The sequence below is a fragment of the Armigeres subalbatus genome, chromosome 2 (genome assembly GCF_024139115.2).
Source record: "Armigeres subalbatus isolate Guangzhou_Male chromosome 2, GZ_Asu_2, whole genome shotgun sequence".
NCBI classification, from domain to species: domain Eukaryota; kingdom Metazoa; phylum Arthropoda; class Insecta; order Diptera; family Culicidae; genus Armigeres; species Armigeres subalbatus.
Genome location: NC_085140.1, coordinates 393,099,142 through 393,115,450, shown reverse-complemented (window position 1 = coordinate 393,115,450; position 16,309 = coordinate 393,099,142). Strand labels below are relative to the sequence as shown.

Below are 16,309 nucleotides of genomic sequence, written 5' to 3'. Positions count from 1 at the left end.
TGGAACGGTGAAAATGCAAGTGTATTAAGAAGCAGGATGGACATAGTCGGCGACGGTCAAGCTTTGGAACCACTTACGCTGGATGATGTAAAGAAGGATCTAAACGAACTGAAATACAGTAAAGTTTTGTCAGCAAGAGCAAGTCAAACCACCTTCCTTTTGCCAGTGGAGATATATCAGCTTCCACACTGATATTCTTCCCTCCCCCTTCATACGGGAGCTTGGCAGAAGGAAGGTCGTGCGATATGTGCCATCACAAATATTGCCCTCCGCTCGCTTTCAAATCGAATTCTATAAAAACATTCTTCATGCCTGCCGTATCCTAACGGAACTATCAATTCTATACTTTCGCCTCTAATGCTATCATGAACATGTACGTCCAAGTTTGGAAGATGATATTAGCATTTCCATATCATTGTAAATCGTTTAACTTCACGTAGAAGTAACACACACGAAATCATTAATTTAGTGTACTACCCTTGGTGGGGCATCCATCAATTAAGCTGTTATTGGTCGACGGTACAGCAGCAGTGCCTTTCTCTGCTTTGTTCTCTCCGAGGCAGCCAAGTTGGTTGCGACGAGACGGACGCAATGAGAAAACAGAACTGTGCAATAAAAATCCTATTCGACTAAATGCTGATGTCATATTAGAAATTTGGGGACAGTACTCGTCGATAGCAAATCCTTCCGCACGCGATGGCATATGAGCAAGTCAAACCACCTTCCTTTTGCCAGTGGAGATATATCAGCTTCCACACTGATATTCTTCCCTCCCCCTTCATACGGGAGCTTGGCAGAAGGAAGGTCGTGCGATATGTGCCATCACAAATATTGCCCTCCGCTCGCTTTCAAATCGAATTCTATAAAAACATTCTTCATGCCTGCCGTATCCTAACGGAACTATCAATTCTATACTTTCGCCTCTAATGCTATCATGAACATGTACGTCCAAGTTTGGAAGATGATATTAGCATTTCCATATCACAGTAAAGTTGCTGGGAAAGACGAGATCCCGGTCGAGCTTCTCATACAGGGAAATGAGCTGCTGCATCAATCGATCCATCATATTATCCATAAAATGTGGAATTATGAATAACTGCCTACCCGCAGCTGGTTGAATGGCCTCATATGCCCAATCTATAAGAAAAGGCACAGACTAGGTACAGGTACAGGATCATCCTTCTGAACTCGGCGTACAAAATTTTGTCGCGAATTCTGTTTAACAGACTGAGACCGCTTGAGGAGTTCATCGTTGGTAAATACCAGACAGGTTTTTGGGAGGGCCGATCAACGACGGATCAGACGTGTAGCCTGCGGATGATCTTTGGTAAATTCCGGAAGTACAAGTTGCAGGTTCACCATCTGTTCATTGATTCCAAAGCATTGAAAAGAAATGAGCTGTGGCAGTTAATGTCTGAACATGGTTTTCCGGCGAAACTGATTAGAATGATACGTGCAACGCTTGATAGCTCGAAATTAAGTATCCGGATGACGCCTACCACGAAGATAGTCGCGCAACCAAAAGTTATGACGATTTACGTCGTCACTTTACCAATAATTGATTGCACGTCATTATAGACGGACTGGTTAACAACATAAAGGCGCCTTAAATAAACAAAAACCAGGGAATCAATTTTTCTGAAATGCGCTTGCGAAACAAGCGACAAAAGAGAACCAACGACAAAGCTTTGTTTTTGTCGGAGATAATAATGACAAAGATCCGAAAATTTTTGTCAGCAACAAAAAAGCAGACAATCTTGTTGCTAACTTTTCATCCCGTTATTTTGCATCATTTCTAGAGCAAATTTCAGTTTTATGCTATCATAGTTTCTGCTTCTATGGAAATATTCGAGAATCCAACATTGATTACAATATTAGCATCGTATTCTCGGAAATATCAGAGCATGCAAGGCAAATGATTCTTGTCATATTGTGTTCGGGTTCTGATAAAGGTTTGTCGCTAGGTGCGTTTGTCAGTAACAAACTCTGTTGACGACAAAGGGTATATTGTTAGACGTTGCTCGAATATTGATTCCCTGACAAAAAGTATGAACTTTGTATATTATCAATTTACAATGCCTTCATAAGTTACATCAAATTCAGGAATAATAAAAAAAATTCGCAGGGCAGCTGCCGCTTAAAAAACGTTGGTATAAAGTATTCGTTCTTCAACGTCGTCATGACGATTTGGTTGCATGACGAAAGCTAACGCCGTGCGTGTACCGTGGTGCATCGTAACCCGTATACCTAAGTACTTAATTTTATTTAAAAAAGCTCTAGAAAATACAAATCAAATGCAAATAGAACGTTTGTTAATAATACAGGCGCCCAAGGATCTCTATTTCTTATGTGCTTCACTGTATTGCATTGAAAACAGAAAATATGATAAAATGATGAAAAAAATTGATGCATCCTCATTCGAAATCCGTCCACCGTGGACGGAATTCGAATCATAGGATCATAATCCGTTCAGATATTATCTAACTAAATATTTAATATAAAGCAGATCTATTGTCCACTTTAAATAACCCAATTCGCATCTTGAAAAGCGATCCGTTTGATGTTTATCCTGTTGATCTTACTCTTTTTATTGCAATTTGCAAACTAAACACAGTCACTTTCGGTACAATTAGATCCGGCATGCAACAAAATGGCGGCTGAAACTTTGCGTTTTCTGGGTGGCGATTAGTTTTTCAATTGTGATATTTTAATTTCAGAGCATATTTTCCTTTTCAACGGTCAGCAAGCTTACTGTCAAGTATAAGTTTAGGATAAGATAAATGATTTATAAATGTATTTCCCTAAACACCCTTAAATGTAGTGACATCTCACGAAATAGAGGGAATTCGGTGCGGTACGGATTTCGGTCCCCCACGGTACCACACTACACGGTAAACACGGTTGTTATGATTCGAAGAGGTTTTTGCCTATCTTTTATCGTTCATCGGTATCTATTGAGAGCGATTTCTGCAAACCCTGGGATTGCACATGGAGAGTTAACTGAGAACCGCATGTTAAAAATCACTCATCTATTGAAATTTCAGTCATCAATTGATCGTTTTATTCTCATCTAAACGTTTTTGCGTATAACGTGAGGCTCGGATAATGTGACAACAATATTACAAAGACTGGCGGGACAATATTATCGATAATATTGCTATATATATTGCTATCAATAAACCTCCCATAAATCTGCTGAAAAATGCTTCAAACGTCAAATGCCTATTGACCATATGAACAGATCTATGGTAGTGATGAAGAGCGTAATAAATCCAATTTTCAACGCTCGAATAAAGCTACAATTTTTGGTCATAATGTGGTCAAATGAATTACCTCCATAAGAATGTTTGTATTGGGAAGAGTTTATGACGGTGTTTTATAAAAGCAATTTTTTTCTGATATTATTCCATGATGGCCATATTGAAAACTGAAAAGCATTTCGCAGTCAGATCACTGAAATGCGTGATTTAACGAAATTTTCACTGCTTATCATACTTTTTCCGATAAATAATTTTAATAATTAATAGTTTGGGCAAAAAACCAATTGATTTAGTGGACATCCTAGATGTTGTGATAATCAATATTTTCGATTTATTTCCCCGATCTACGTTATATGGCCGGCGCGTAGTGTTCAACCTTATTTTTTCACATCATTTGACCATAAAATCGGAAGCGCACTTCTTTTCAATGGTACTGAATCGAAAAAACAACCTGAAATAAAATATTATTTTGTTGTCATCATCATCAACAATCCATTTTGTTATTTTTTTCTGCAAAGATTTGTTTCTCTTTTTTTAATGCAATATTTTTACAGCTGCCGCAGCCAAATTCCCTTTTTTGCGGGTGGTTTAAAAAAGGTTTCTAAATGCTCTTATAATAGATTTATAGTGGTTATCTGGAGAGGGCCACTTGGCAATATCTTACTCTTATAGTGGTCATTAGAAGGTTGCCGTGTATTACACGGTTTTATTGTTAGATCTTATAAATTGATCTTGAAAACCATTCTAAGAGCGGAATAAAACTTAAAATGATACTTGGGATCGAGCCGTTCAATGGATTTCAATTCAGAACATTTTAGCAAAATAAAGCTGACTTATCAATTAACTGTTGATCATGCGTCCCTAGCTGAGATTTCAAAATAATTTCAATCTTGCGCTCCCTTGCAAACTTTCCTCTTACGATGTTTCATTAGCGTTTGTTCATCACCGATCATGCCATAAGCAAATAAATCATCATACGCAATATGAAAAAAAAAACCTGAAAGATATTATTTTGTCATCCTCATCATGATTTTTATCAACAATCCATTTTGTTATTATTTTGCTGCGAACTTTTTTCTCTTTTTGAAACGAAATATTACTAATGGCTGCTGCAGCAAAATTCCTTTTTTGTGTGTGGCTCTAAAAGGGTTTCTGATACTTTAGCTTCATAGTGGATACCCAGAGTGGGTTACTTGGTCTTATCTTACTCTTATAGTGGTCATGTGATAGCGACTTTTATTGATAGTTTTATAAATGTTATTTGGGATTGTTCAATCCCAAGTAACATTTCAAGTTTTATTCCGCTCTAGAAATGGTTTTCAAGATCGAATTACAAGAACTGACAATAAAACCCATCACTACATGATAACCTTCTGATGACCACTACAAGAGTAAGATATGTCCAAATGGCCCTCTCCAGATTACCACTATAAACCTCTTATAAGAGTATATAAAAATCCGTTTCAAGCCGCCCGCAAAAAAGGGAATTTGGCTGCGGCAGCTGTCAAAAATTTGTTTTGAAAAAAGAGAAACAAAATTCTGTAATCAAATAATAACAAACTAAAGTGTTGATGAAAATCATGATGAGGATGACTACAAAATAATTCAATTCAAGTTTTTTTTTTCAATGTACTTTCATGAAAAAGTGCAAAAATTAAATTAAGCACTACGCGCCCGCAAATTAATATAGTTTTGGGCAATGAATTTAAAATTATATTATCATCAAAATTATATTATAACATCAATAACGTAAATCTTCACTAAATTAATTGATATTACACCCAAATATGTTTGTTTCTTATATCCTTTACCAAAAACGTGTCTTTTGCGGCGAAAATACCGTCTAATCATAGATTCCAGTGATAAATTTCACTGACTTGAAGATGGCTCTCCATTTCCAATATGGCCATCATAGATTTCGAATGTTGCTCTTAATAAACACCGTTATAAACCCTTTGCAATGTAAATATTCTTATTGGGGTTATTCATTTGACCACATTACTACCCAACATTATGGCTTTGATCAAGCTTTGAAAAATAGACTTATTATGCTCTTCGTTACAACCGTAGAGCTGCTAACAAGACCAGTCGGCATTTGACGTTTGAAGCTTTTCGAGGAGATTTATTAGAGGTTTATTGATAGCAATAAGATCGCCAATAAATCTGAGCAACTAGCCATGGTGACTGCTTTCATAAAACCGCTATAAGAATTGAATAAATCTAACAGGCATGAAAATTGTTACTTGGGATATGAGCTTCCTTTTTTGGCATTTAGGAGCTTTAGATGAGAGATGAGCCTTGAGCCAGCCGTTGGCAGAAAATCTCTTTAATAGAGATAAAAAAAAAATTAGATGCCAATAAATCAACGCAAAAGACTTAAGGTCTACTGAAAGCTCTAGTAAATGCCAAGTGGGAAATATAAACTGCAGAGTCAGTTAAGATCACAACTGTTACGACCATCTGGACTCTGCCATCCACAGTATAATAGTGACAAAGGTAAGTCCTACGTTAATACAGAGTTTGCGGCTTCGACAAATATATTTTGGTCGACGCGCTCTGTGTTGAAAGAAATACATCAAACCTGGATGCTGATCAACTAACGAAAAAATATAGTTAAAGCGCATATGGATGCCATCAGAGTGAAGCGTAAGGTGGTGCTCCAGGAGCCTAATCCACTTATTGAGATGGAGCTGAGGCTGAACAAGTTCATGGTCTCCTTGGGCTGAAAGTCTCTTTAATAATAAAAAAAAGTTCATGGCACTCAATTCTGCCTTGAATTTTATCAGCTACGAGCCGTGGCCCGTGCTATGTACCTCCGCGAATTTAGACTTTCAAGTCTGATTAATTAGTAACGGCAACTGTAACTAGAAAATCAGATCTCGCCATTGAAGCCGAGAACCAGTGTTGGTAAAATCACTCATAAATCTCAATCAACGAGCGCTCCCGTGCAAACGAAATAGTCTGCGATTTTAAAGGAATGCATCACGCTTGAATTTTTCATGCTAAAACGCATCATTTCACTCATTTGCCAAAAAATCATGTTGGTTTAAAAACGCATTTGAAATTAATTTGGGGGCAATTCATTGCTTATACATAAAAGAGTGTCTAATATTTTATGCGACAAACGTCAATTCACTGTTTTTAACGAAGGAGAACAAAAGAAAACCTAAGATGATTCAAATGGATGATTCAACTCATCCATGAGTTTTTAGATGTTGAGTTGGGTGCGTTTCAACTCACGCTTGATTTGAATCATCCATGAGTTTTGAGATTTTGAGTTTTTACCAACACTGGAGAACCGATGTTAGAAAGATTCATTTTTTTTTCTGATCTGTTCTGGTGATAATGATGCCAGACAGCAGATCAACCCAAAGTACCTAACCATGGAGCTATATATGCTTGCAAATAATACAGCCATTAAAGTAGACTTGAAGTGAATAAAGGCCCTTTTACGACCGAAATAATGCCTTATTACTTTGAAGTCGAGTCAAGTACGATACACTGAAGACGGCCTTACTGTTGAGGTCGAAATACGCATCTGTCAAGATACAATTAAGGGGTGGAATTCAATGGGATCGTACAAACTCGTCTTATGACAAGTAAAGACATTCCACTAAAAAGCTCAAAATAATTTTTTAACTTTGACATGTTGAAATAAAACATATGTAGGGGGAGATCCCCCAGCTCCGGACACCTCCCAACACCGGACACTTCTCAAAACGATACTTGCAGAGGTCCTTCCACCAGCTTATGTAGTGAAAAGGATAGCTATTTCAAAGTCCCTTACCAGTAGGAAAAATTTGATCTCTAGGTTGAAAGCTATGTTCAAAATTTAGGATTAAAAAAAATGGTCAAAATTTCCTTGTATTACCTAGATGTATTACTTTAGATGGTTTGAATCAACAAGATCAAATTCGATCGAAAGTATTCTAATCATGTAGAGATGGTCAATATAAGCCATATTTTGAATAACGATCATGTAATTGTGTTTGTGTTTGAATAGATATGTTATGTAATTGTGGTGCAAAGTCAATTTCGTCTATCCGGCAGCTGTCCCCCAGCTGTCCGGACAGTGAGATTCTTATGTAAGCAAATAGTCATTTTCACACCAGCTTTGTTAAACTTACTTCAATTTAATTGCTTCTTCTTACTAAAGTATCAGGAAGCCACAGAAATAAGTTGAACAAAAATTTGAAGATGGCATTGAAAAAAGGTGATAATTCGGAGTAGAAACTAATAAATTTAGCTGGAGAGTCGATTAAGCTCTATTAACACATTTTAATATCCGCAACTCAAAGCAAGTGAAAAATATTGCTATTCTAAATGAAGTTTCTACTCATATAATAGCAACTTCGTTATATTTGAACATGATGCAAAAGTGTCCGGTACGCGGGTACGCTTTTCTGAAAGGCGAAATTTTCCACCAAAATTAATCATTAAAACATATTATCGCAAAACGTGTTCAAATGCTCATGTATAGTTTGTATGATTCATCAATGATCATATTTTGTGTATACGGTATACCAGTTAACATAATCTGTATATTTGGTGAGATTTTCGTTCGTTCTTTACATCGGAAAAGCTGATCTAATGCAATTAGCATTTAATATGCTGTTCTGTGATTGATTACATGCTTAACCATTAATTAATGCTTGGTGGTTACTTGGGAATATTCCAGCCTCGATCGACCCAGCAATCCAGTGATTTCTATCAATAAACATCGGTGAAGCCCTTGGGCCTTGGCGACACGAAAATTAATAATCGAGATCGAGAGGACTTCAAAATCACATAAGAAACATGATGCTTGAGTAAATTTGTGAAAAACTAAAATAAAGATTCGAATGGAAATTTCGCATAGGCAGTTCACAAAGCGCATTTTTGCCTACTATGTAAGACAACGTCTGCCGGATCGACAAGTAGTAAATGTATTTTAATAACTTTTCACCATATATTTTCATTGACAAACGCTTTATATTGTCGAATAGTGTTTCCTATTATTTAGCCAACCCACTAACACAAATTTTCCTTCCCGAGACATCTGTGAAGGTAGGATGGGTTCCCTGCATCTTCACTTGTAGATGTTGAAATAACATTCCTTCCTTCCTTTCGTGATTGTAAGAATGTGACCAGTCGGGATTTGTCCCTGGCCACGACTTTATGTACGGTAGGACCACATCTCATGAGAGAGTTTTGGAACTGTTAGTATAAAGGGTACAACAAGGAGAAACATTTGATAGAACTTGAAGCACAGATAGAACAATGGGATACAAAGTAAAAATAGGACAAGCCTTCCTTCTTATTAGGCAGCAACGGTAGCCATTATGCTACGTACACACCAGTCAAGCAGTTCGACGAACATTGACTCCACCCCCAAGAAAACGCTTCGGTTGCTGCTTTGTTGGAACGTGTGTGAAGTTGTTCGAACAACCATTTGACAGTTGGCGGCTCGGTTGGAAAAAATTAAAACGGTTTGATTTTGGTTTGAGTTGTCGGGGGTGGAGTCAAGGTTCGCCGAACATGTTTGAGCATTTGTAGTGAAGTTGCACAAACCCCCATATATTTTTTGATGGTTGATGCTCAAGTTAGCGCTCCGGTCGTTCGTGTGTGATATTGTTGGTCGAATAAATTGATTGTTCGTGCCGCTGTTGGTAAAACTTGATGGATGTTGGAACAAACGAGAGGTGGAGTCAATGTAGGTCAAACTGCTTGACCGTGTGTACGTTCCATTAGACCATCAATTCATTTAGCATTGTTTAATAATGTTACTGTGACGATAGTTTTGATTGCGATTTGCTTCAAGTGCAATTTCTGATGCTTTGTGCTGTAACGTTCCAATTAGCTGCATCGTAAATTCTCGAGTGAGCACACACGATTACGGAGAAGTTTTGACAAAACAATATTTCTATCCTTGATGTTTGGCCATGTGCATGGAATGGGACCCTGTCAGGAGTACCATCTGTAATCCTATACAAATTAAAAGCGCGATGCAGAGACCGCGGATGCTGTCAAGCCATCACAGCACAATGCAATGGTTTGGTCTGAATGAACAATTCTTCGGAATCCATCACAGCACAATGGTTTGGTCTGAATGAATATTCCTTCGGAATAAAAAATCATTATGCTAAAAACTTTCTAGTGCATACTCCGTTCTTCTTCAATTATCTTAGAAACAATCGTTAGAAAATAAACACTTTCATACTCACTTGATAGCACCGTCAGCAGGAAGATGTAGTCGGAGAAGGAAATCAGCCCGTACGCTCCCAGTTTGTAGAAGATGCTGTTACTGTCCAAGTGCAAATCGAGTCGGGTCGAAACGCTCTACAATTGGATCCGCGCGCACGGTACACGGTTGCCGAGGGAAGAGAACAAACACATCAATTAGAAAAATACCTGCTAAGATGTTCGAAATTAAAGTACGAAATAAACTTTGCTTCTTTACAAAGTGTCATTAATTTGGAAATTTTGGGTAAAAAAAAGTAGGGCAAGGCTTGTCAATTTCTAGATTGCAGCGGAACGGGACCGGAAAACAAAGGGGCTTTTTTTGTACAAGGGTGGGTTGGTTTTCAGGAAATTGGAAAACTATTCCGGTTAAACAGCACTTACCGGAAGACATAACAAGAGCGAAAATGGAAAGCAAAAACTATGCCGAAAGGAAACGATTCAATAGAATAAGTGGAAGCGTGATTTCTTTTAAAGGAGGCAGAACACGATACTATTGATGGAGTGTCATGTCATATCAAAATTTAAGAAGGTGCATGAAATTAAGGAGAGAACCAAATTAGGGGTTCGAAATAATACAGTTTGCAATAATTAACATCGTATCCGTAATTTAAAATACATTGTTTTACAATCAAGCAAGTGATTAAAAGGCATTATGATTTAGCATTGATAATAAAATAGCAAGTTAAATCAAATGGTGAAGGATTTCTAAGATAATTTACGCACTCCAAGCAACCAGATTCTAATTTCCGTATTAAGACCAATGGTAAAGATTATTCGATGCATTTAAAGTTTTGAAACAGAAAAGTTCCAATAGAGCATAAAATTTAAAAGGAATTAGGTAGTCGTAGCATTAGTGGCGGTATATTAGAAACCCACAAAAAATATAAAATATTGATGAAGTATAATATTTAACTAATACTTTGAACGATAAATTGATTAAGGAAAAACAAATCGTCATTTATATCTAAAGTATTTCCAAACATCGCTTGCTCCAATTAGATGTATACTGTTTCTTCAATTCTTTTAGCAAAGCTATGTATTGATTTATTGATGGGAATCAGCACTATTGTTTCCATAATTCCGCTAAGTAGCATGGGATTCATTTGTTTGCAACATTGGTGTAAAAATCTAGCAATTTTGTACATGCAACAATTCTTTGAAGAGTTTTTAAAGTATTCGTACAGAATCTGATACCCGCTGTTTGATGTACATCTGAAAAAATGACTAATATTTGCAATTTTTCATGCTGTCCGAATCTTGGGGACATCAAAATTGGTATCACAAATAGAGATAATAAACTATAGGGCAAGATTATCGCCGTGTCACTGATGGAAAACATGTGGTTCATGCAAAATTTATACGTTTTGACAGTAATGCTGGGTATAATGACCAATAGTGGACCATCAGGCCTTAACTACATCATTACAGCATAATATGAACATTTTCGTATGAAATCCATCGGGAAAACCATCAACTCACATTCCAACGATATGATTTGTACATGCAGTGGAAATGATATGAAATGTAAAAATAGAAGATTTTTTTTACAATTTAGTTAAAACTAAACACAAGAGAGTATCTTCCCAAGTAACCATGGAGCTATATATGCTTGCAAATAATACAGCCATTAAAGTTGACTTAAAGTGGAAAAAGGCCCTTTTACGACCGAAATAATGCTTCATTACCTTGACATGTTGAAATAAAACATAAGTAATGCATCGCTGCATTCGTGATGCTGAACTACTGTATCGTTGCTTGACAGTTGATGAATAAATGCATCTTTAAATCGTTAAAACTGATCTAATGCAAATAGCATTTATTATGCTGATCTGTGATTGATTACATGCAATAATTAATGCTTGGTGGTTACTTGGGTTATATGAATATTTTGAGGGGCTCATAATAGGGACGCAGAATCAAATCCCGAAACGGAAAATGAGAATCAAATGGAGCGTCGACTATAGCAAGCACTATATGGCAAATTCAGTCTGACTTTATAAAGTTTATTTCAACGATAGACGTGTATTTGAGTTTTTTATGTGTTATAGTTTTTTTTACATATCGTATATGGGATCAATTTGTTATTGGATACTACGAGAATTTGTTGGAAAATCCCTCACCTTTAGACAGCAAAATTCCGCATTACATTCTATCCAACAGGTTTGAGAATGAGGACAAAGGGAACCACAACGATAATATCTCTCTTTAGTATTACCTCTATTGTACCAGCCCACAATTACAAGAGATGATAAACAAATTACAATCATTTTTCAAAACATGTCTGGTATTTATAGTCGCCACGATTTTTTTAAATTAAAATTTAAATTAAAGTGAATCACCAGAAGTCCACTTGCTAGTATCTTTATTTTATCGTAGACTAGATCTCTATATATATAAAAATGAGTTTGCTTTGAGGCAATTTAACTCACGAACGGATGGGCCAATTCGTACGGTTTTCTCACTAATCTATTTGTCTTGAGATTCGCTGTTTTTAAACAAATGAAAAGAAAAAAAAATCACCGGGAAAGTTGAAAAAATGCAACATTTTTATGATTTCCGAAGCCATTCATTAGACTCAAACTAAAATCGAGTGCGACGCTGCAATCGAATGATTGACAATTTGGTTGAAAAAAACAACGAGCAAGATTGGACATGTTCGACTAGTTTATTAATAATTTTTCAACTTTCCCGATGAAATTTTTCTTCTTTTCATGTATTTAAACACAGCGAATCTCAAGACAAATCGATTAGTGAGAAAACCGTACAAATTGGCCCATCCGTTCGTGAGTTAAATTGCCTCAAAGCAAATTCAAACTCATTTTTATAAATAGAGAAGAAGAAGAAGACACCTCCTATGGTTGAAATTATATTTCCTTTCATATAAAGTTGTGAATAGTACGGGAAAAATTGGCTAAATGAACATCTGAGGACGTTCAATTCAGACAGAAAACGGTATCAATGTTAAATTCATCGTTGAGTTCTATATTCAAACATGTATTCTCATATAGAGCCTAATGAGTGGTTTACTCAGAAACAAATTCAAAATCCGGATTTTCAAAAATAGTGCAGGTACAATTAGCACAGCATAGTGGAAAAGTAAACATCTTCATCACCAGACCAGATTTTCAAAGCGCCATTGGATGCTGTTTGTTTATTTGATTGCCGAATCGACATATCAACTTAAGTACTATATAAATTTATGTATATCATGTAATGCGTGTGCAATGTGCATGATTGAAAAGTAGGTATTGTTAATTTTATCGGCCCTGTATATTTTACCACCACCTCCCCTAGGGAAACCGTTCCATTCTGATTTAGATTAGTGCTCATATTTTCTTAAAGCTAAAATGGATCAATTTCATTCAGATCATTTCGCCTACTGAACACGTGTATCAGTAAAATAATCAAATAAAATTGATGCCTTCCAAAAACCAAACAATGTAGAAAAGCTAATCCATTCGTTTTTCAATACCATTTTTACTTTTTAGTAGCATGCAATAATTCTGCGTAAAATGTTAAAAATGTCGTGCAACATGTAAAAAGCATAAATAATAACACTAAGAACAAATCATTAACTGACAAGAATCACAAAGCAATCATTGATAAATCGGTATCGATAGCAATCATCATTACTGTATTTCACATGGTATTTCATGGACAAATGGACATAGCAATTGAAACCATTACATTGTTCACTGACGATTGATTTCAAATATTCAACAGTTCACGAACAATGAAAAATATTTGTTGAATCATTGTAGAATACATTTTAGATATTTTAAGAAGTTTTGTTTGCTTAGATCTCGGCTTCAATGTTGTAACAAACTAAGTTGCTTCATAATTGACTATTTTGCTAAAAACATTAAAAAAATCTACTTTAGATAACAAATGATGGTGTTAGTTCTTATCCTAGCTAGGATTTCGATCAACATTCAATGCAAATAGTACATCCGTTTGTCAGTGAAACAACATTATTAATAGAGACAAATTAGTTTCAACCACGAACCCTTTTCTTTCCACGATTTTAGTTCGCTGATTTGAATAAATATCATTAAGAGAACATGTTGGCTAATTATTCAATGAAGCTTCTCGGGAACAAAATTTTAAAACAAATTTTGAAATTTCAAAAAATGGCGAATTTATTTTAGATATGTAAATGACACACATTGACAGAATATCCCAATGAAGTTGGTGATAAACCTAATAATCTGTTCCAAACGTTCCAACAAACATCTACTTGGGAATATCATTGAGGATCAAAATACTTGTCACATAAAACTATTCTCGTCCAAGAGAGGATAGAAATCTCGTGGTAAGTATTTTGAAAATATTCTCTAAACCGAAATGATTGAAGGGTGTTAAATTACATCACTTAGAGCTCCTTGTCTTGAAATAATCTTCATTTCTTAACTTGTCAGTGATAGTGCTAGGCTAGTGCTAGCAAGCCACTGGCTGAAAGAGGGGCTGATACCAGCATCCCTCTCGTCCAACCAAAGGCCCTCCACAGACAACAACAAAAAAAAAACAAGATTTAATTAGGGGGAAAGACGGCTTTGGCAGGTTTTGTTCTATTATTGGCAGGGGGGTTTTTGTCGACCAAATTTTATGAAATTTGGCCACAATATTCTTTGATATGCAAAGAATGCTTAGGCCAAATTTGAGCCTAGTCAGTCATAAAAAAACCCTGCCAATAATAGAACAAAACCTGCCAAAGCCGTCGTTCCCCCTATTACAAAAAAAACATACGTAAAATAAGAAACGGTAAACTGTACTTTATTATTTGCACGCGAGAATAGCCAGAATCCTTCGAATGGTCGCTTTGTAGCGCAGCGACGGCACTGGCGGAGTCCATAAAAATAAGGATCGGATAATCGATGGACCAAATACCCTCAGAACCCATTCCTATGAACTTGTTTTGCAAAATCATGAAGTTTGATACATCGCAAGCCAGGTTTCAATATTGATCAAAAAGTGGCCACTTCCCTCAGCGAACCAGCATTCCAGGGCATCTCTGAATGTGACCAGATGAGCCAAATACCCTAACACATTTCTATGAACTTGTTAAATCATAAAGTTTGACACGTCGAAAGGCTTGATCAGACAGTGGCCATTTTTACGGACCGGGAGGTTATTCCAGTACTCCCATCAATATCTCCGGAACCATGTCCATTTTTAAAACGATGACCAATGTCCCTGAAACTATAGAAATTTTGTGAAACTATAGTAAGATTTGCACCTCTCCGAAGGCTGTTCTCTATGTTAAGAGCGGCTCACAACAGCGTCTGATCTCCATGTTAGGGGCAGCTGATCATCGTCCGAGTGCCAGCGAGGGACTCTAAGTAAAACTGTGCAGCATGGTCCAGAAATAAGGAGGAATGGTCCCCCGGAAATTTAGGGGGTTTGGTGTCAGGCCCTGCAAGCCAGCCTGTTATGTTATAGACGAAAGCGGAGACAGCAGACCCGCCTTTTTCAGGAAAAGAAACGCCGCCTGGAAGAAGCGGAGTGCGAGGAGATGGAACAGCTGTGCCGTTCTAAAAAAACACCCAAGTTCTATCAGAAGCTCAACGCATCCTGCACAGGCTTTGTGCCGCGATCCGAAATACGCAGGGATAAGGATGGGAGCATCTTGACGGACGAACGTGTGGTGAACGAAAGGTGGAGGCAGCACTACAAGGAACATACAAATGGCGCTGAGAGTACAGGCAGTGAATGTCAAGGCAGCGGAGGAGATACCTACGTCAGTTCAGCGGACGATGGAAGCCAACCAGCCCTCACCTTGAGAGAAGTTAAGGATGCCATCCAACAGCTACCCAAGCTACACATGTCTTGCGAATCTGGTTCCAGCAACTCAATTGTGACTAAATCTAGTCATATTTGAGTTGCTGTGATTTATGTGTAACATGTGTGCTGCTCGGGTAAAGACCAATAAAGCAGCTGGTAAGGATGGTATCGGAGCTGAGCTCATCGAGATGGGCCCCGACAAGCTGGCCACTTGCCTGCACACACTGATAGTCAGAATCTGGGAAACTGAACAGCTACCGGAGAAGTGGAAGGAAGGGTTTGGCCCATCTACAAGAAAGTGCGACAAGCTGGAGTGTGAGAACTTTCGAGCGATCACCATGCTTAATGCCGCCTATGAAGCAATATCCCAGATCATCTTCCGTCGTCTGTCACCATTAGTGAATGAGTTCGTGGTAAGTTATCAAGCCGGCTTCGTTGACGGCCACTCGACAACGTACCAGATCTTTACTGTACGGCAAATCCTTCAAAAATGCCGTGAATACCAGGTCCCAACGCACCATTTGTTCGTTGATTTCAAGGCGGCATACGACAGTATAGAACGCGTAGAGCTATGAAAAATTATGGACGAGGACAGCTTCCCTGGGAAGCTTACCAGACTGATCAAAACAACGGTGTGCAAAACTGTGTGAAGATTTCAGGCGAACACTCCAGTTCGTTCGAATCGCGCCGAGGACTAAGAAAAGGTGATGGACTTTCGTGAATGTTGTTCAACATTGCGCTAGAAGGTGTCATGCGGAGAGCCGGGTGTAACAGCCGATTTTCAACAGATCCAGTCAATTTATTTGTTTCGCGGATGACATGGGCATTGTCGGCCAAACATTTGCAAAGAAACTGCGGTCCAAAAAGATTCGCCACCGCACCAAATGGGTCATGTACAAGACGCTGATAAGACCGGTTATCCTTTACGGGCATGAAACATGGACAATGCTCGAGGAGGACTTGCAAGCACTCGGAGTATTCGAGAGACGGGTGCTTAGGATCATCTTTGGCGGTCTGCAAGAAGACGGTGTGTGGCGGCGAAGAAT

General features: G+C 37.6%; 1 protein-coding gene across 2 annotated transcripts in view; it reads right to left on the bottom strand.

Annotated features, from left to right (window-relative positions):
• LOC134213211 (calcium uptake protein 1 homolog, mitochondrial) overlaps nucleotides 1-16,309 on the bottom strand; it is a 67,695-nt gene that overhangs the window by 29,623 nt on the left and 21,763 nt on the right. For both annotated transcript variants that reach the window (XM_062691944.1, XM_062691945.1), the window contains exon 6: nucleotides 9,464-9,578. In XM_062691944.1, coding sequence (XP_062547928.1) covers nucleotides 9,464-9,578 — 115 coding nt within the window. The remainder of the gene's footprint in view (nucleotides 1-9,463; nucleotides 9,579-16,309) is intronic.